This window comes from Spodoptera frugiperda, chromosome 6 (genome assembly GCF_023101765.2).
Source record: "Spodoptera frugiperda isolate SF20-4 chromosome 6, AGI-APGP_CSIRO_Sfru_2.0, whole genome shotgun sequence".
Classification (NCBI taxonomy): domain Eukaryota; kingdom Metazoa; phylum Arthropoda; class Insecta; order Lepidoptera; family Noctuidae; genus Spodoptera; species Spodoptera frugiperda.
In genome coordinates, this window is record NC_064217.1 from 10,086,745 (window position 1) to 10,109,637 (window position 22,893).

General features: G+C 36.0%; 1 protein-coding gene and 1 non-coding gene across 2 annotated transcripts in view; one reads left to right on the top strand and one right to left on the bottom strand.

Moving 5' to 3' along the window:
• LOC118267661 (dopamine D2-like receptor) overlaps positions 1–22,893 on the bottom strand; it is a 207,278-nt gene that overhangs the window by 111,851 nt on the left and 72,534 nt on the right. Inside the window, exon 2 of the mRNA XM_035581770.2 lies at positions 17,265–17,843. Coding sequence (XP_035437663.2) covers positions 17,265–17,795 — 531 coding nt within the window. The 5' untranslated portion in view covers positions 17,796–17,843. The remainder of the gene's footprint in view (positions 1–17,264; positions 17,844–22,893) is intronic.
• On the top strand, positions 374–445 carry Trnap-agg (transfer RNA proline (anticodon AGG)). The gene has a single exon. It is a non-coding gene; the product is annotated as a tRNA-Pro (tRNA).

Consider the following 22,893-nt stretch of genomic DNA (forward strand, 5'->3'; position numbering starts at 1 on the left):
ACTGGGCCCTATCTGTGGTGGTCTGATGGCTCTTTACTATATAGCCTATAGCATCTTTATTCAAGGTTTTTGTAAACCTAAGATTATTTAGTCAATTTCTGCTTCACATCCATAAGTAGTGTCTTTAACATTCAATCATAGATCTGGTTTCCTCTTACATTTAATAATGCTGTACATTCCAATACACCATATATAACAATACATACATAAGTATATTATATATTACCCAATATCTAACATATTATGTAACTATGTCTATTATATCAAGATTACTGACTGCTATCTTAATAAATTTATTGCGCTCTATCAGTATAGTTAGTGAAAGGTAATTTTATAATGTATGTATATCTATGTTTCGGCTTGTATATCAGCTGGCTCGTTGGTCTAGGGGTATGATTTTCGCTTAGGGTGCGAGAGGTCCCGGGTTCAAATCCCGGACGAGCCCAAATTTTTTAAACGAGTTTTCCTTTCACGGTCCTTTTGTACGCTTAATTTTATTTATTTTATTGTTTATTGTTTTAGCTATTAAATTAGTTTTCAAAGGTGTTATAAAGAACTTGCTGCTTCTTATCACAGTCACATTCGCTGTATGCGTATTTTATTGGTGAATAATACCGTAGGTGTAGCCAAATCAGATGGATGCCTTAACCTTAGAGGTGGAGGGAAAAACATAATCTATTTTGTAATAACTTTCTATCTTCACCGTATGTGCACTAAGAATAAATAGAACAACTATCTATAACATTAACAACAACACACTAAACCAATACACAGTCTACCTCTCCTTTACACCAACCAACTACAATTTCCGCAAACTTCCAAAATCCGTCCATTACTCATTTAAAAGGAAATCGCGTTAAGGCAACAAGAAGGGTTTGCAGCACCCGCATAACTGCAGGAGACGCAAACATTTACATTTTGCATTGCAAATCGCCTGACGTTTGCCAGGCACCGGTCACTGGCTGGCAAGAATTGTAAGTGTCGCCAGATGCAGAACTACCGAATTTCTCGAATTGCTCGAAGTGTAACGAAGTGGCTCGAAGTGTGACGAAGTGGCTCGAAGTCAGTATGCTCTTTGATGGTAAACGATTAATTGGTAAGTCAGAGTAACAGAGAGTCTGCAGATTTGTTTCCAATAATTTAGATTATTTTATGGAAATAATGTAACATTTTTAAGAAATTATTACTCTTTTAAAACATAAATGAGATGGATAGAAAAAGAAAGCATCTTAAGAACTTGCATTGCAGAATCTAAGTTACTGAATCAATCTCTCAAGATCAATTTTGGATCAGATTGAAAAAATAATATCTAGGCCTTTAAATATAATTCGTGTCGTTTAAATTCGATTGAAAATAAAAAAAATCCTAATAAATTTCGTTGAGAGCAGTCTTTTATGACTTTATTAATAAAAAAAACTCCGCTATATATTAAACCAAATAAAAACAATTGTTGACCGTATAAAATAAAATACAAATACTCGATGTACATAAATCTTTCTTTTTTTACTCGAAACTCATTCAAATGGTGGTGATACCCTCATAATATTGGAATATCTATAGAAAAACAACGGTAGAATTAATCGTTTCATTCGCTTCCGTCACTGCCCGCCTTTACATGCCCAGATAACATAACAATAGCGTATATTATAAATCAATTTTTATTGAAACCGAGAGCATTCGGATATTTCAGCGGGTTGATAAAAATGTTTTATGATAACTTTTGTGTAACGTTTTTACACGTTCAACGATTACGTCTGTGATTCATTTGTGTTTCAATGGAAATTCATTGAGCAAATATTGGCCAACCAAAGTAATAGTCCGTGAATGTGACTTCTGGACATTTCTGGACTATGGGACCCGTCTACATAAGAAGCGAGTTGGATGTCGCAGTTAGTAGTTTGATTAATCATTAAAGGTTCAAAGGTATATTAGAAAGCTGTTATTTGGTTTCTATCAAGTCAACGTAAGTTTTTAGTTTTTTTTAAGTGGGGAAAATTATCCGATGTCTTTTCCAACCTCGGGCGACGCTACAGAGAGTGTCAGACTCTTACTAACTAAAAACTTCCCCGTTCCTACTCCTGCTTTTTCCAACCGGAGACCTGGTAACCCACTAGACAGTCTGCAGCTCAAGAACGTAAGAAAATACACCTATGTGAATTATAAAATAAAAATTATAAGAGCAGTATTTATCCATAGAAACGAAATCCTTGCCAATTCAAACCTTAATTTCGTACCAACCTTTCAACCAAAAGACGCTCATAAACACACACGTTCAACAAATAAATTCATGTATTATTTTCCGTATAAATAATTTGCCGGTCCCCTACACAGGAGTACAGGAGTAGCAACAGGCAGAGGGTACATCACTCCCGTGCCGTGTCCCACAACATTTTCCATCTGAATGCTCCACGTAACATTGTCGCCAAATGGAGTTTTTACGACGTCACTAAAATTATTATTGTTACACTGACATCATAATGGATGTGACCAGCGAATTTTTTACTCCGATGGACAGTAAAATACTGAGTAAAAATATCTATGCCTATCTCCTTTGTGTTATCGAAAAATCTATTTCCAAGTCGTCTTTTGTCAATTGTGTTACTGTACAAAGATTTCGCGTTTTGCGTGCGGTATTGAAATTGACAAGTTAATAGTATTTTGTAGGTTCGTAAATATTGTCATATAAAGTATTATAATTACATGACATAATATTCGTGAGGCCAGAGTCATGCTTTGTCACTAATGGGTCAGTTCGACCGGAAGGATACAACGGTCTCACAGAATACCCGTTTTGAAACAACGCTTACGTTGTATTTTGTTGTGACTGAATAAGGTTATCGACCTAATCGTTACCCACTCCAAGCCCTAAATCCCTAAACCCTAAAAGGCTAGCAACGCATTTGTAACTCCTCTGGTGTTGCAGGTGTTCATAAGCAGCGCCAAGTGCACTGACAAAAATAAATCTTTATGTATACCTAGCATTTTTAATCCAAATAAGCGCTTTTATCCATTTCTTAGTTTTCAGCTAGTCATTGCTTAAAAATTGTAGTCATTATAAAAAGTACACACATTTTATCACGTTAATGTCACTAATTAGTTACCTTTATGCTCGCATACTTTCTAAGCTTCAAAACCTACATAAATAATTCTTCTAGACGATAATTACTGTCATTATTCAGGATCGAAAATATCGTTACGTCCCAACTAACATTAAGCGCTAATATAAGAGTTATAACAGCTATATAAAGGAGCTAAACAGATCCTAAGGTCATCAATAAGTGCTATCACATTTGAGTTATAGCGAGCTATAACTCTATTATACCCCTGGATTGGGCACAAGTTCTTATAGCCTTAGGTTCCACAGTGGCGATATAGTGGAGTTACAGAATGAATTTAAGAGCTATAGTAGAGCAATTGTGGAGGTTCAGTAGCGCTAACTGAGACTTAAAGCGCTGTAAGAGTAGTATTTAAGTGACTAGTGACTCCTCAAGCGGTATGGTAGAGCTACATGCTGCTTTGAGCGCTATAAAGGGAGCAAATGTATGAATATAAACTCCGTAAGTAGCATAGTAGATCTATGATGTACCTTACTTACTGTTTGAGCGGTTAGAGGGTGGCAATAAGGTAAATTGTAACACCTTGAGTTGCAGTATAGATCTACAATAAGAAATTTTAGCGTCTAATTTACTTTTTTTCATAGCCGGCTAATGCGGTATGTTTTATTTTATAACGTTGCAATATGTTAAATGAATGAAGATTTATCAAACAACCATAACACATTTTGTGTTTACGAAAATAAATGGCGGAGTTGGGTGTATTATTTTAAATCGTTGTTAGTGGAAGCTGAAGCGGAATTTTCATTGCGAAGGTAAGTTTACTGTGAATATGTGTATATATTATTGGCAAATAATTGAAGCGCCCACTCTTTGTTGTGTATTTATCTAATAAAATGTTTTGCTTCACATGGAGAAAAACATTTTTTTTACTAAATATGTAACAAAACTTTGCCTATTGACTTGTGTCGGGACCCTGGTATTAGAACGCTAGAAAAATAAATATCTTCATTGTATTAAGTTTTCGTTTCGTACGTTTTACGGTTTTTACTTAACTTCATTAGGTATCTAAAAATGGTGGCCGCATGAATTTGGGGATCCGTAGTTATTTTCCAAAAACCCTACCTAGCCTACGGATGACTAGTACACGTATCTCATAGCTGAACGAGTGCTAAATTGTTTTTTATCGTTTGATTTGCCAAATTAAAAAGATTTGTGATTTGAATACATATATACCATAAAATATTTTATTAAAATATTTTTTGGTGTTTGTAAAAGAGTTCGAGGATCTTTTGGTAGAATCATGCCAAATCTGTCATTTAATATTAACAGCAAATCTTTCATAGCAGTTTGTGTAATATTTTTCTCAATGGACCATGCCCTCAATTTTTCACTAAAATGAAGATTCTTAATATATTCACTCGGATCATCCTCATCATCACTACTCAATGAGTAATAACATCGGTCCTCTTCAGAAACATCAAAACTTGCAGTTGCGATATCACTTCCATTACATGCGGAACCTTCATCTTCAAGTAAGTTCCCCACTTGACCGCGTGTAGTGACACTTCCATTCTCATTCAGGTTATCTGGCGATAAGTTTGCATTTGCAACGTTGTAGTTTAAAATATTACGATAATCTTTCAAAATTTTCCGTCTATTTCCACCGGTTCTACTTTGAATTTTCCAAGTTTTAAAACGCTTTTGAGAGGAACTATGTTGCGACGCCATTTTACGTTCGTCACGTGACCAATTAGAGGTACTAAAGTGGTAACGAACTCAATAATTCAACCTTAAGTAATATAGAAGCTATATTTGACACTACAAGTTCTATAATAGGGAGAAATATCGCTACTATTCAGCCCTAAATCATACAAGGGAGTTTTGTATCACTTTAGGAGTTTGGTGTTGTAAAAGATTTAATGAACACCATTGTAGAGCTAGTAGCGTTAAATGCTCCTTTTGTGCAACTATCAGCGCTCCGAAAGAGTTTGTGGTAGCTTGCTTAGAACTTTAGAAGTTAATAGTAAATGTTAATTTCTTATATAGATCTTATAGTCGTAAAATTCGCTCAAAGCTATAACACAGAAGCTTTGGTCTGTATTGTAGGGATAATAATCGCTGCTCTACGCGTTTAACCTCCATATATTGCTCTTATAAACCTGCTTTGTTACTATAAGCGTTATATTTTATTACTAACACTCTTTTGGCGCCTGAAACCTTCATAACACTTTAGGTTCTAAAGTAAGCTCTATTTGCAGCCATAATGTTTGTTGGGGTTTATGTCTAGCTATTTTTAGTCAGAATAAATAAGAAAAGTTTGGAAAATTACGTTGCTACGTACGTTATTTTATCTTGCTTATTTTATTTATATTCGTTGTTATACATGTCAACCAATGCTAACACACATTATACGGGTAGACATAATGTTTCTTTCAGAAATAAATGGCGATTTTCTCAGTTTTCACGATACCACGTAATTTACTGTCCAGCATCTATTTTTGGATACATCAGTATATATTTTGAGTAACTTCACTTAATGTTTCGGAACCATACATCAATGAATCAGTCATTTTACTGAGGTTAGACCTAAAAATAGACACAGTTCCAAAATGAGCTATAAAAAACGTCGCATAGCTGATATTTTTTGCGATTAACGAGGCTCCGTTCAGCCGAAACTGGCGATGTGGGCGGAACTCGCATACTCTCCTTACTTACGGTATTTGCCCTTTCAAAGTTGTTGAAATAATTTCATAATTTATCTAGATATAAGTTAAAATTTATGATCCAATTATTACAGCGTCGTTTTAACCGGTCACAAGTGACAGAATGCTGCAGAGAGGTTTGATGTTTTTTATTGTATCGTCATGCCTTTTTATCCCCGAAGGGGTAGGCAGCGGTGTACATTACTGTACTGTAAAATGTGGTGCACATTTTCCACCATTAAATTTGTGATTTAAGTCCTATGTAATAGGGAGTGAGCCTATTGCCATATACCGGGCGCAATTCCAGACTCCGTGCTTCTACTGAGACATATCCGAAAAACCGAAAATAACCCAGAAATAAATATTTTGCCGACCCAGGAATTGAATCCGAGACCCCATGCTGAGCGATCGTACTTGCAAACACTAAACTGCCAATAAAGCAATTTGACAGAAAATCTGAAGATCGAATCCAAAATTATTCGGTAAACAGACACATTGTACCACTATTGTACAACGTGTAGGAGACCAGATAAATGTAACGTCAGGAGCAAGATATTTCAGTGCAGTCCAATAAACTAGCTCGCGTAGCTTCAAGCTTCGTATTTCAGAGACCGCACAGGGACATCCAGTTACATTATAACGAACTAGTACTACAAATAGGTATGTATTTGACTTGGATGTAGTTTTTAACGTTCTGCTGATGTACCACCAATCATGACACGCATTATCTTTTTTCAATTAAAGTGTGGAGACCCATGCTTCGGCACGAAAGGGCCGACTTGACCGGACTGATGAAAACTGACGTGAAACAACGCTTGCGTTGTATTTTGTTGTGTAAGGTTATCGGAAACCCAAATGTCCTTCTTACCCATCCTACCAATCCACGATTCCCCAAAAAAACTTAAATTCTTAACCCCCAAAAGGGTGGCATCACACGCATGTAACGCCTCTGGTGTGTCAGGTGGCCATGAGCGGTGGCGTGGACATCTCTAATTCTCTTCTACAACTTTTAAAATGCATAAACATTGTTTTTACAATGGTATCTGAAACCTCTTAGTTCAATAAAATACGTTCATATTACTCAAAAAGAATAAATAAAAGCAAGTTACAACATCATCTATAATAAAACACGCAACATCAATTAGAATTACTTTAAAACGTGAACACAAAATTGATCACTTAAGTTAGTAAGCAAAGCATGTTTACGCATTTATCTTAATAAAGTCCTACATGAACATAATGCTCAGTTCATTGTTAACAAAAGTCACCTTTAACATGTCAGTTGTACAAAAACATTGAACTGTGCAACTTAAGTCTGAAAAGATTCACTTAAGCAACTTATCTTCATACTTAGTTGTAACTTGAACATCGTTTGTTGCATTATGTGTTTTATATTATTTTGTCAAAGTAAGTTAGGAGTGATTGATTAAAATTGATTTATAATGTTGTCCTTTAAAATGTTTTACATGTTTCATAGTAAAAGGGGGTTCAGTGGAGGTGAGCGGTTCATAGACTTTTTGGCGTTTTGTTGCAAATTCTATTGAAATAGAGGTTGAGTCTATTGACCAGTGAAATAACACAATACTTACGGGTCAAACATGAGAGTGGGTTGAAACTGTGTCAACTAATAATGTCCTTTTCTCCAAAAAATCTTTAAGTATTTTTATACAACCTTTTTTTTTTTGAGGGGGTAAAATCATTGAATGGATTTTCTTGGGCAAGTGCCAGACTAAAAACCACCCCGTTTAGGAACGGGGTAGTTTTCCTGCTTTTCGAGCCGGAGCCCCGGTAACCCTCTAGGCAGTCCGTAGCTCATCCGACCCTGCCTTCGAACCCGATATCTGACGTTCGACAGTCATAATCTCGACCTGCTAGACTAATGATACAAGTTACTTAAAACATAAAATAAAATGTTAAAGTGTAGAAAATTAACTTAAACAGCATCCAGTGCTAAGCTGACTGCAACTCAAAGGCCTAATTAATAAAGTATCAAATTCTTGTTTACGAAACTAACTTTAAATGCAATATCGTCTTCTCTCTCTGGCAAAGGCGGTGTGAAAGGGAGCGCTAATTAGTTAGCACCCCAAACTTTGCTCAAGTCTGTTTGTTAATCACTGGAATGTTGGATTCGTGCCGAAGTTTGGACTTTGGCAACAGCTTATAGTGACCGGTTGGGTTTTAGAGGAGTGTCTAGGTTTTATTAGGTTTCCTATTTATACATGTTTACATAGGAGTTATTTAATAACAAATAAATAAACTTTGTAGTACTCTAATGATTTTTCGAATAATTATGTCTCTCATAATCATATGTCATCTAGCATCTAACATGGCAATAGGCTCACCCCCTATTAAATGGGACTTAAAAGGCAAGTGGTGTAAAGTGAAATGTAAAATAAAAAGTATACTGTATAGTGGCATTAAGTGCCGTAAATGCGTGACGATATAATATTTACAAAAATCATTTTTCAGAGATTACTTATTAAGTCTTAACTAAGAGTTAAGGTTAACTAAGGGTCAGAAGTTTAGTTTACAAAGTAACTTTTTTGACTTAATAATTAAAACAAAAAAGTGTCTAAGTGAAACTAAAAACTGAATTTAATAAGCAAATTAAAAGCCAAAGTACTTAATCCCACACAATATTTTTGCTAGCGTTTTTTTCTACAAAAAAAAACCGTATCGTAGAAAATCTAGAAAAGATGCGAGACCGACGCATAATTAAATTTTCAGGCGCGGACGACGAAATATAATGAGATGGCAACTTATTTTAATGAAGTTCATATTGAAGGCTCTGATGCAAGAGATGGGCAGGAGTATGCTAATTAGGGAACCATCAAAGGCTTTATCTATGCTCTGTGGGGTAGGAAACTCAGTACTACACTTTGTGGCTTGTTGGGTAATGAATGGATGCACATAAAAATTGTTATTTATGCTACTTCAGCAGTTTATATGTGGCATGTCGGTATATCATTGTAAACTATATATTATTAGCGCAAAAAATATAACACCTATTAACAGAATTTTGATAGAAGAAAATTTGCAAAATAAACACTTTATATTTTTATTTGAATGTACATAATATGTAAAGTGACTTCCCAGTGATAATACATTTCCACAACTAAGCTACTAGTTTCACTTTAAAACAGAAACTATTTTTTTCATTTTAGATAAATTATACCGTACTCGAATCCAAACTAACAATATTTCACATCATCAGACATCAACAGCCTATTAAGTGGCCATTGCTGACCAGAGGCCTCTTCTCGCACGGAGAAGGTTTGAGCATTAATAACAACAATTGACTTCTATCAATATTTCACACACCCTAAAACAAAAATTAATCACATAAAGAAATCTCAATAAAGAAACAAGACATTTTCAGAAGAGATACTCAGACTATATATAATAGGCACTTTGATTCCCGGGTAACGTAATTATAACCGATAATTCTCATCTGCACGAAGAAGGGCTATGCCTCTTATGTAGAACACTGTTCCTTGACATTTTCCCAGTGCCTATATACCTAGCCATTTCGTGCTCATTCAACCTGATTAATCAATTAAGAACAAGAGGATTTTTGAAAATATATTTTCTGAAGTACATAGGTACCTACATAGGTGTGAGGGGTTATTATTAGGTCATTGTACTCCTTTGTGTGAATAATTTCGTTTAATAAGTACGAAAGCGTGAAATATGATGATAATTTATCATGTTAAACGAATGTGTGATAAGTATTTTAATGTTAATGTTAGAATATTATTCATTTGTCAACGACATCGCGCCCTTTATTTCAAGAGGTAGGTATAGGACCTCTATAGTACTAGGTATACAAGTCACACTCAAATTCACTCAATCTTGTTTGTTTATGTTATGTATGTATCTATGAAATTTATTTACCATACGTAGAACAAGATTCTAAACAAATACTACTTATCGCACTAATAATTTTATAACAGTGAAAGTTTATTTGTTTGAAATTTTGCATGTTTGTCCGTCAATCACACTGAAACTACTGAACGGATTTTGATAAAATGTGATATACAGACAGTGTATGAGCTGATTTGGAGGTTAAGATACTTTAATTCCATGGCAATGCGGATTAAGCCGCTGGTTGAAGCTAGTTACTAATAAAATAATAAAAAAACATGAACTTTGCTAGTTCATCATAAGTATTTTTCAAAATAGTTGAACACACTATTTCTATATTATTATAGTTTACAAAAGGGAAACACAGTAACATTTGTCAAATTGATTAGATTTGGCAACTATTGAAGGCGGTTAGCTAGCCGTCGCTAAAGGACGGGTTCGAACGTGGTCCATTAACATCTTAATGAAATTACACCCAGCTAGGTAAATGATGAATCGTTCTGACGGCCTGTACTTAAATACTTAGGTCTTACATCAGGTATAGGAATATCTAGTAATAGACTAAGATCAAAATCAAATAGACTGGAGGTAGCAGATTAGAAAATATTAGTGTTTTTTTTAAATGGGTAAAATCATTCAACGACTTCTCCCGCCTTGGGCGAAGTGAGAGAGAGTGTCAGACTCTTACTGACTTTGTGTTACAACACCAACTTCTCCCGTGTGTGGCTTAAGAGCTGATCAAAAGACTACATATTTGACAGATACTGGGCAGCAGCGCTCTCTGAAAAACTTCAAACTTTGAAACTGCGATTTCCAGCCAAATACGAGTATGATATGAATTTCCCGATTGTCACAATCTGTATCGTCGACAGAGGCAAAAGGGAAAATTAGCCAGCATTTTAATCATAGATGTTTCCCACCGTTAACTTCGACACTAAAATCCCAGGCAATAAAGTTAGGCTTACGTTCCCGTATCCTACGCCAGCAAAACGCCTAATGCCCACCACAAACTAACCATAACAATAAACAATTTCAGATTGGACCCCACCATAGCAACCACACGTCCGAAAATCCGGTCTCTCCTAATCAGATTCCGATTTATGGAATGACAAAACACTGCTATCAGAATTTCAACTCCAACTCAACAGTAATAAGGTAGATATTTCAGGTGGCTCTGCCAAAATATTTCGAGAATCTCCAATTAAAATTAGACTTTGGAATTTAGACAATAGAACATAAATTGTAGCGGTTTGCTCTTGAAGGCAATTTTGACATTTCTCTGTTTATATGTTCGTTAACTGTACAGTATACGAGTATAGATAATTCGTAATTTGATTTCCATGTGTACTTTTTGTTATTATTCAAGAGTGTGAGATTTTAACTTAACGAATGAATATTTTGAATTATTTGAATTTGTGTTTTAAATGTAGGCAGGGAAAGTTGGAATTAGTAGAGCAAGACTTAGGATATGACTGTAATAAATTTCCTCATTACTGAAAAAAAAAAAAACAAAAATAACACACGATGAATGTTGAAAATATATTTTTGTATTAAAAGTATCAAGAGTCATAGCACTTAGATCGATATGAAAGCCGTTCATAGTTATGAAGCCCGGTATGGTTGGTTGGTGGTGGGTTGACATTAGTTGAGCAACCTCTTCAAACAATAAGAGAGTCAATATTAGAGTCTGATAAAAACATATGAACACTGAACGCAGCAGCAGACTGTTAATCATTTCATTCGAGAATAGGTAATCACATTTAAAAAAAAATACAAAGATTACATTAGTAGTGATATAGACAATTACTTGTACGAGTAATTATAGAGATATTGTCTGTGGTAAGGCGGCCGTTCGGTTGCGGACAGCAGCGCGACCGCGGAATGTCCTACGTCGACGTCCTACGTATGAGAGTAATGAATTCTCTGTTATTGTCCAGAAATATGTTGGATAACTGAAAATTGAACTTCATCCTATATTTTTGTAATAACTATCGTGAGACATACTAAATTAACTTAAAATCAGTTAGTAGGCTGCTCGACGTCACCGCGTTTGTGAACGCTGCTCATGATAAAATCCCTCTGTGACTCAAAACTAGTAGAGCTATATGCCAGGCACAATTTCAGACTCCGTGCTAGTACTGAGTATCGAAAAACCGAAAATTACCCTGAAATACTTTGACTTTCACGAGAATCAGACCCTACATCCTTTGCTTACGACTACTCGGGCAACGAGGCAGGCTATTCCAAAAAAAAAAAAATTAAGTACATGACACAAACCAAACATGACATCATGTTAAACAAATCAACTCGCATCTCTTTCCTTTATTTCTCCCCATCATCGTTAGTAGCAGTCATTAATATCGTTTCACCTGCCGCTCAATGGAAGGGATCAGCAGGAGTAATCCATCAGCCTTTGATAATGCGACGTCGCTCATTGGCGGCGGACACGGGTCATGTGGTCGACAATTTGTTACCATAGGTTACTGGGGGGATTGGGGAGATTGCATTCGTGTTTGACATGGATGAGTGAGGATGGTTGGATGTTGTATTGGTTTGTGGTGAGTTTTCTTACCCTGTTTACTCGTAAGGAAGGTGCTCTTACTTAACACTCTACTCTTCCTTAAGGTAAGAGTTGACTAAGGAACTAAGTATTTAACAGAGAATAGATAGCAGCACTCGGTACCAAACCTCAATCGAAAGTTATCGATAAAGTTAGATTATCGGATAATTTATTTTTCATCGTCACCAGCATATCAGCCGTAAGACATCCACTGCTGAACATAGTACTCCTCCAATGACTTCCAGATAGGCTGGCTGGAAGCAACTTGCATCTAATGGTCTAAATTATGTTTATAATTTAAATAAATATTAGTTCATTTCATTCAATACACTTTGTCACAAACTACACTTCAGGGTTCATATCGGAAAATAGTTCTAATATCAGCATTAAATTTATTACTTATTTCTAATCTCTTACCAATCTCCCATCTACCGCCTTGCCTTACTCTAACCTACCCATCCTGATAAAAAAGAGGTAAATATGATCTTACAAAGAGGTTGTTACATACTCCCCATTCGATTATGAGGATACAAAAGGTATGCTTTGTACTTTGTTATTTGAATATTTTCTTTTTATGCTCCGAAACTGCCTGTGTAAATATAAACGCACGGCTTAATATAGAGCTATACAGAACCAGTGTATCATGGTCTCGCATCGTATGATCTTTCCACACACTCGAAGTTCAGGTTATACTGGAAATGTATAGCTTGGTTAGTCACGGAGTCTACGAGAAAAAATACCTATACTACATGTGTGTACGTTGTACATTATGTAGCTACGATACCGACGGGTTTTCCGAACTAGTTTTAAGGGCTAATTGAGGAAATAGTTTCTTTTATGTACTTAGTTTGTTTTTATTTGTTAAAATGGTAAGGGACTAATAGCCTTGTTAATAAAGTTGTTGTCAGCATGACTACACAGTTTTGTATCCTATCCATTTTGTTCGCAAAAAACTAATCTTTGCAGATTTTTTTTAATTCTAAGCGCCTTCATATGAGTGCCCAATAAACTTATGTATATGACTATCTGTCACATATATCTGTGCATACAAATTACGTTCTTAATTCCAACTTATCTGATACATAGCGGCTATCCAGACATTGTGAAACAAGTTCTAATTATTTCAATTTGATTACTAAACACATTATGTTTATATGTATACATGTAAAATTCCTTTTTTTTTGATCATCCGTTCATACGTGGTCATGGCGTTTGCAACAGTGCCGAAATATCGAAAACTCATAGACTTATAAATAATCATGGTAAATATCCCGCCTTAAGTTCTAATAATGGCAAATTAACTGGCTAAAACTGGCCGCAATTCAAAATACAGCCTTGTTAAAGAAAACAAAATACTTAAGCAGCATAAAGAAGTTGCGATTACAGAACACAGACATCTATATATAGGTACAAGCAGAACTCCTACCAGCCACCGAACAAAGTTTAAGTCATTTGAATCGTTTCGTTGTTACAACAGCAAATCGGTTCCCAATAAAGTGCCATTAGCAACCCCTACAGAGAAAATTGTTCAATCCGAACAGTTTTTGGCTGTATTGGTCCGCAAATGGGTGTAGAGAGGGGATTTATGTCTACATTGCTTTTCTTGGTATTTGAAATTAACAAAAGTATGACAAAGCATTAGTTTCTAAGTCTGTGTGCTCTATCTTCGGCCATATCTTCGCTTCGCCGTCCTGGCAATAAACGGGTTGGTGGCCAAAGCGTTAAGAAATGAAGTTTCTTACTCATAAACTGAGCAAAAGGGGTGGTGGGACTTAACATTCCTTAATAATTTTTCTAAAGAAGTTTTTATTATTTTATAATGTTTAATGGTTTTCCTGATCTTGACAAATAATTCGCTCGCGTCTCTCAAATATCATTTTTTGTAATTGAAGTATCAATGCTATTTTATTTCAACTCCTAAAATGAATACAAATGTAGGACTTAGGCACCAAAATCTATAAATCAAGGCTATCATATTCAAGCAATATAAAGGGTTCTCAATAATTTTACGTAACAATCGAAAGCAGGGTGTTAAACTAAAGTTCTGCGGCGACCCTTTTCTACAAATCTTCAAATTGTCTTTTCTCAGTCGCTGTAATATTTCTTAAATCAGATCTTCGTAAAACTTTCAATTTGAGCACAATTTTGTGTAAGTCCTTCGGTTTTAGAAAGTAGGAGATTTTGTTGGAAATTCGTCCTTAACATTTTGTTGCTAAGCTCTGAAATTAATTAATCCTTTTTAATGTTCACTAGGTACTACAAACTAGACAACTGCACAATCATCATGATGCAATAGTAAGAAGGAAGATACGAGAGAAACTGCAAAGATAGTAAACTAACCAGGCACCTCAATAAAAATGGCATTAAAAGAACACAAATTCATGACAGCAAACATAAACACGAAAGAGGTCACACGTGACTAAACAAATTCTCGGCAAAGATTCACACTGATTGATATACACAAACATCTTGCTATAAACCAGTAAAGGGTAGACAACATATTGAATGCTTGCGTTGTGTTTTGCCGCGTGAGTGAGGTTACAGGAGGCCCAATTCCTTACCTCACAAATTTCCCCGATCCTAAATTCTTAATCCCCAAAAGGCCGCAATGCACTTGTAACTCTTCTGGTGTTTCGGGTGTCTATGGACGACACCAAATGCTTGCCATCAGGTGACACGTACCTCGTTTGCCGATCCATCACATAAAAAAAATTGTAGACAGGAGTCGAATGAATAATGATATATGTCACAAAATTCATAATATATTCATATAAAGTATGTAATACACTTGGTCTAAAAATAAAATAGATAGAAAGGGTAGCTGACAGAAGATTAGGTATATAAAGCAAGAATGTCTGACAAAAGTCCTATTTTAACTGTTGTCCCAAAGTATTTCAACTGTCTACTTTATAATTATTATTTTGTAGGTTTAGCCCCAGGCTTTATTTTCAAAGTTTTAGTGTCTAAAAATAAGGAGACATTTTTAATTTGGGAGTTTTTGTTTAACATAGAATTAAATCGGATTAGATGCTGCGGACGCTGCGGTGTTCAACTAGACGGTTGACACGTAGCTTTGCAACTAGCTGCTGGACATAACAGAATATAAAGAATTTAAATGCTTTCTAGCAAAATTACTTTTATAACCATGTTTTTGTCAAAAAGACAATTTTAAGTCTTTAAAATAAGAAATTGTAGGAATAATACTAACATCAAATTAACTCGGAGACTGCAAACATTGACGTCCAACCTTATCTGCAGCTGTAAAGTCCGAAGCATCAAAGTGACCATAAAAACTTCGAGATAGTCAGCTGTAACTGACATTCTGAGCCACTGCGAGAAAGACATCCATATCAAATGCATCGTTGATCTAAACCACACCGACTGACACCGAATAAAACCGGTCGACATTCGACAAACTCGACGATTGACCGATTCTTTGAACACTGAATAAAATTGTCGTTTCAAATCGATTGGGAGAAAACATTCAAGGAATACACGAGCACATTCATCCATTACAATCAACTCTTTTGTTTTAAACGACGACATAAAATATATTAGAAGCCATCAAAACAAATCATTTGAACCCGAATCCTCCAATTTCTATTACTTAAGCCGCAATAAAACAACCTTAGTCAGAGAAATAGCAATGGCAACTGCAAAAAACTCAATCGTCTATCACGAAATATAATTTTATTATAGATTTTATGGCGAAATGAAATTCATGTGGCACCCTAAAAATTTTACGTCTCACCGTCCGTATCGCGGGTGTATCACATAAAACAGATCATGCGTGAGGGTAGGTCTAAAATTGTGGACTATCTTTTTATTGTACATGTCTTGTTTCGGATCGAAAATGTGTCTTAAAGTTATAGTTCCAACTTTAGTGTGGAATTTAGGATGTTTTCGGCTATTTATTTACTTATCTTTACGCTCTGGTTGTGTTTTGGGGTGCAGGGATTACATTATGTGGCGTGTTTTTAAAACGGGTTACTCGTTGATGTTTTCGATACATAAATCGAATGGGTATTGAAATTTGTGTAACTTTATGTCAATCTTTCCGATAATCCAAGGTGACATTCTTTTACGATATTATATCAGATTACTAGCTCCAAAGAGACACGGCAGATATTAAGTACATCACGTCAACACAAAAGACAAGTTCCTCTACCTCAAAATACCTAGTTCTTATAACAGAGCACCTAAAAGTAACGAGCAATCCACTTATCTCAAAACGTCGACACTCTTCTTTAATTCCGCAGACTTAACTACGACAAATGTTTGTACAACGTACAACTAGTCACAATTTCATTTAATCCTTTTGTTTAGTAGTTAGCTGGCTGGAACTGCCTGGAAACTAGCGACTGCCTTCTGGGTCGGAATTCCAGGGGATTCCAACTTGATACTTTGTGTTGAAAACGGTTTACGTATTATGCAAGACAGTTGCAGTACGTGTGTTAGTGAATTTTGTTGCAACGTGTGGAGTTTTATGTTGTTTTAGAGTTACAATCAACTTTAATGCTTTTATTTTGGGTACATTTTTGTGTTAACTACGAATTGAGAGACAAATTATTATTATATTCCACGTTTGTCTAGGCACTTATTCCTTCATAATTCAATTAACAAAATGATCATTTCAAATTATGTAGTCTGGTTATGATCCAATACTGTTCGATATTTTAATATTTTATGGAAAGTAGTAAAATTAGTATAAGATAGCGAATATTTTCTGTTCTTCCAGAATGAGGGCAACCGCAATAGTTTATGCAGAGAAAACTGTATCAGCTGCATCTCTGTTCATAAACTTAAGTGTAAAAACTTGGCACTCTTTTAAAATAATGAAAAATACAATTTACGATGACATTGATAGACAGTGGAACATGCTATAAAATAGTGTTTCATCAATCAATGTTATGATCAATTTTTTCAATCTAAAAAGATATGAAATCATGTGTCAAAAGAATTTTCAATGTAAGTTTATACCTTGGTTGAAATATAGAATTGAATATAAAGATTTATAAACAGCTTTAGTCCCAGTAATATGTACTTATAGAGTATTAGAAGCAAATGTAAGCTACGACTCACCAAGTAATAAACTCCGAAGGGCATCACGACGACTGCCACCAGCAGGTCGGCCACCGCCAAGCTCACTATAAAATAATTCGTCACAGTCTGCAGCGTCCGCTCGCGAACTACACTCATAATCACTAACACATTCCCGAACAACGTGAAAAAAGGAAATATCAACAGCAACAACGCCCACAGATTCTGCTCCGAATCATCCACTTGTCTATTAAAACATGATATATTGAATGTACCGTTAAAACTACAGTTTGTATAGCCATACACGTCGGCCAAGTCTAGGCTGGAGTTGGTGCTAAAGTCATGGGACGTGTTTCCATAGAAGTAATCACTAAAGTCTTCCACTAGCCTCATAAAATCACCGCTAGTGTTGGCATCCCTGACTTCCACTTTCACTGTAGTATTCCTAACATCGGGTGGCCTTTTCGAAGGGTAGAGGTATGTCGTGTAGTGTGAGCTGTTGTGGTACGGCAGCAGTGTCGTGCTCATCGTGGCTTCAGTGCCCGGGTCGGAGCCGTGAGCCTTCACCGTCATTCTGCCGCGCCCCCCTCGCGTCCATTTGTGCTAGTTGACGCGTCGCATCTGCAACCAAGAAAAAAACTTGATTAATGTTTTACTAAATCGAGTTATTATTCAGAGCTGGGGAAGATTAAAGATTTTATTCTGTAATGGGTAAGACGATTTATTATCTCTGAGCCAGCTTGCGTTCTACTATTCTTACAATTTTCTCTTGACGTCGGGAATTAGGAACGTTTATTTTATGATATTTTAATTGATCATAAAATTAGATCTACATGACATATCAATCAGAATCAGAGTCGAAGACAATAAACCAAATAACAAAATCAAGTTTGATAATGTAAATGAACAAATCCCATTTGTAGCCACAGATCAGGGACTGTAGTCATCAATCAATCCTCAAGGACGTCAATTGAGGCACTCATCTGCAATCTTTTTTATAATTCTCCAAGTCAATTTAAAATGATTGATTCGAGAAAAATCAGGAGTGGTTATCAGGATGATAGATTATCGTTAAGTTACCGCTAGGCGCTGCTTTAATTGCTGGTTCCTTAAGTGTTCTGTGATCGAAGGACTAGATGGGAAAGTAATTTGATGAAACACAAGCGACTCAAACATTAAGTAAGATGTTGGGTAACTTCGTCCGCGGTGATTACTCACAGACTAAACTTTATTATAGCTTTATTTTACATTTAATAAATGTCATATGACGAAATTGTTCTTACGTTTAATTTTAACGTCTGTTATTCATGTCAAAAAGTTCAACTTAGATATGATAAAGGGTTATTACAAAAGCCTCCAAGTCTTGAAAGATTGAAAACTTAATTCTTTCAATCACCCTGAACGTTCTGCAAATATCATGGTAAACTCACATGGCACGTTCCCACCATAATGACTGGCACTACCAATTCTGCTCACCCATTTTAGACACCATTAAGCTCTAATTAAGTTCACTCACATGAAAGCAGTATGAGTGACACTGTGACAGGTTTCTTATTAGCATTTCACGTGATAACGCGTTTCTAGAATGTTCTTGCGATGAAAATCTAAATTGTTGTGTCGTCAGCAGAAAAATGTGTTTGTTATCTGAGTTCGTGTTTTAATGGGCTGTGGAGCACGTCTTGTTTTTGGCAGATGCTCTGTTATTTCCTTCTCTGTTTACAGAACAAACTTCGGTTAACTTTTTATTTTAATACTCCGGAATATTGCTGCAAATAATTCAATTTTTGTACTGCGCCGAATATATTTTCACCTAAAACATTGGCGAGGCATTTTCATATTTCACGGTGAATTGTCTGATTTTTGATGATTCCCAAAAAAATTACCTCATCAATTATACACGTTGATCCAGCTGAAATTCCCTGTGCTTTGTGTGTGCACAACAATAAGCAATAAATTGTCCGGAGAGGCCGGGATCCGTCAAATCCCGGGACGAAACATTACCATAATTCTCTTGATCATGAAACTGGCGAACTCAATTTTCGACACTATTGATTTATTCGCGGTCATTTAGGTGATAATAGGAATTAATGAGACATCAATGACAATCAATCTTTGGGGAACATAATAAAAAGCTTTTGTTGAAATCAAACAAGAGAAACGTTGATTCTTCTCTAATAAATCTTCTGTAACTATGAAAGAATTTGTGTTAATGACGCATTTGACACTAATTATTAGATTTCAGGATTTGTGTAATCAACGACTTCTTCCAGACCCATTATTCCATCCAATTACCCATCCAGACTGCAAGCTTAGCATGGTGGCTGCTGCGTAACGTGTAATGGGTTCGATTTCTGCATTGATCCATAAATAATTGTTGTTTCGGGTCTTAGTGTCATATATATAAGTGAACACACTCAGGACACAGGAGACATTTCTAGTGCGGGGTGACGTTTTAATAAACAAGTATATAATTACAGGTATTGTTTTCTTGCTATCAGAATCAGATATGAGTAACGACTGTTAGAAGTTACAAAATCAAAAATACAATCATACAGCTATAGTTTCAGTTCCTAGTAAGACAAAAAGGAATAATAAATGCATTGCATTGCACCCAGCAGCTCAGCAACTCAGCACAAATTGCATGCAGATGCAACAACTAAACAAGAATTTGAGAAAAACTTAAGATCGTTAAGTGGATCGCCACCAGGTCCTGAACACCCGTGATAGATGATAGATCACGCCATTAAGCTAGGGAGCTCGGCAGAACTCATTTATCTTGGCCAATTTATACTGACACACGGAGGCGTAGTTTTAGTTCCGTAATTAGTTTGGACGTTATAAATGGGTTTAAAAGGAGGCTTAAAAGTTCCAAATTAGGTTCAAAAGTTTGATTGTTTGTGGAAGGTGCCGGTAACTATTGAATTGATGGGGAACAATGTAAAGTGTCGCGGGAGGTGGGAGATTAATGGTGCTGTGATTTTTGGTGGTGTAAGACGATTTTATGTGTTTGTTGGTTGCTTTCAGGTCGTGGTAGGGACATGATGGATGGTTTAATTTTGATTCAGATATAAATATCTAAACACGAAACGTCTATAAACTCAGTTACGTACGATATTTGGTACACATGTTTTGTAAATAAATAAAGAAATAAATTACTGCAGACTGACTGGACTGCACAGATTTGACTGCGCGGTTGGTGTGGTCGCTGGACGACCAGCTGCCGCATAACGTGTTGCAGGTTCGATTCCCGCACGGAGCAAGTCTTGGGGGTCTGGTTGTCAAGTGTATGTGATCTTGTATGTCTGTAAAATCCTAGTGTGGGGCAACGTTATTCGAAAAAAAGAATAAGTTTCATAGATATTGTTCAATTATTATATCAAAGATTATTCTACAAGTATTTCGATAAATCAAGGCTTAACTTCATAACTATATCAATAACAGACAGGATAATTAACAAATGTTCCCAAACAGCCTGACACCCATGAGATATCTAATTAAGTGGGTATTTATATTCCAACTAGGCTGCACCCTTCTTATCGCCTAAACCCGGCAGCATTAGGCGCGTCGTAAATAAATGAGGGCGTTAACAAAGGGCTACACCTGTGTTTAGCGTCATTACATACATATGTGGATGATACATTGTTATCAATGTATAATTCTGTCAAGGGTTTGTGTATGAGTAACATTAGAACTGTTTGTTTATTTAATTTTATTGCAACCGTAGGTAAAGCTAAGGAAAATACTTCAGGTAAAAAAAATATCACGTGGTCACAGTCATGCTTTTCACGATACAAATAGGCATGGCTTGTCTGGAGTGATGTGTTACCTCATGATAACACCAGGCAAGGCAAGGCAGAGGCCTCGATATGCGCGAAACTCGAGTCGCCAGTAGAAGCACGACAGTTGCCGCGTCGTGTGTCGCGGAATGCTGCTCATGAATATGAGCCTCTGGCATGGCTCAAAACTAGTCGTCCTCGTAAAACGTTACTTTAGAAAGCCCTTAACACAATCATACTCGTAATTAAAACACAAGGCGTGAAATAAATTCCTGCCACCCCCGTCCCAAAAACCGCCATCGCTCTTTCAACCCTTCTGGTTTTACGTGTGTCCATCCAGAATTAATATTTAATCTACAAAAATTTATTATAACCACTAAATAACAAAAGTAACCAACAAATCTCATGACAAAAATCCTGACATCCCCTTAAACGGTATTTAAACACCCAACAAATATTCATGACACTACAGTAGCAGTATATCGTAGAAAAACACAAATAATATATTTCAAGTGGCCCACTTCACAGATACGAGACATAACTCATACTTTATTCGGCGAGGAGACTCAGCTCCGTAATGAAACAGCTAGTCCTCACTTTTGTCACAATTTGTCATACACTTTGAAAAGGCAACCCTTTATTTGATACTGAGACGTCTGCGCTACTATTTTTATTTATAATCATAAATATTTCCAAGCCAAGTGTATTTTTCGTAACGTCACCGTAGTAAGTACATTGAAGGAATATTTTAGTGTTTATTCACTTACCGCTACTAACATGATAAACCGCTGGGTTAGGTCACAGAATAATAGTTAGGTATTTGGCTAACTTCAGAGAATTTAAGATTGAGAAAGTCATGAATGGGCCGGCTCGACAGGCATGATACCATGGACTCACAGAAAACCAACGCAAAAAATCGCTTGCGGTGTGTTTCGTGGTGTGAGTGAGGTTACCGGAGGCCCAATTATGAACCTTCCCAATCTTCCCAATTCCCGATTCCCCAACAACTCTTAAATTTCTAACTCCCATAAGGCCGGCAACGCACTTGTAACGCCTTTGGTGTTTCAAGTGTCCATGGGCGGCGGCAATTGCTTACAATCAGGTGATCCGTCTGTTCCATAAAAAATAACATTATAGTCTCCTTAGTTAAGAAAAAGAAATTAGATTAAGTTGCTTAGTAAGTCTAGAAGTTGCTGAGATTAGGAAAAAATATCTATTTATTAGTTCATCCCGGGAAAACAAGCTCATGATTTTAGTCTTATCAAATAAAGCTGTCTTATTTAATGGACTTAGGGCCCAGTGAATAGTTTTTTTAATAGTTGTAGTGAATCTGATTAAATTAGTAACCACGGAATGTTTTCTTGTTCGTTTCTATGGAAATTTACAATTTGTATCAAACAAATAACTTTAATAACAAATCAGTCATACTTTTGTATTGCCTTGCAAGCCAAGTTAAAGATAATATTGACGTGTAAAAGTGTTATCTTGTAAGCCACTTGCAAAAATAAATATCATTTATCATGATGTTAATGCAACTTTACTTCTTATCAATGACAAACTTAATAAGTCTGTGTGCTCCATCTTCGGCCACATCTTCGCTTCGCCGTCCTGGCAGTAAGCGGGTTGGTGGCCAAACGCAGACTTATCAACGTTTAAAAAAAGTCCAAAAAAATAATCGTCACCAAAATTACAACCTGGATAACTATAACATTATGTGACGTCACATACGACCGCATTATAATTACGTCTGTCTGTCATCTACATGCTCTGTGTGTGAAAATGTTCTTTATTGCGATAGCTGTAGAAGTATTTTTTGTTTGTGGCGGGATTTCCTTCATTACGTGTTGAGTGGACGGGATTAGGGAATTGGTGTGTTCTGTTCCTGTGTGTGCGTT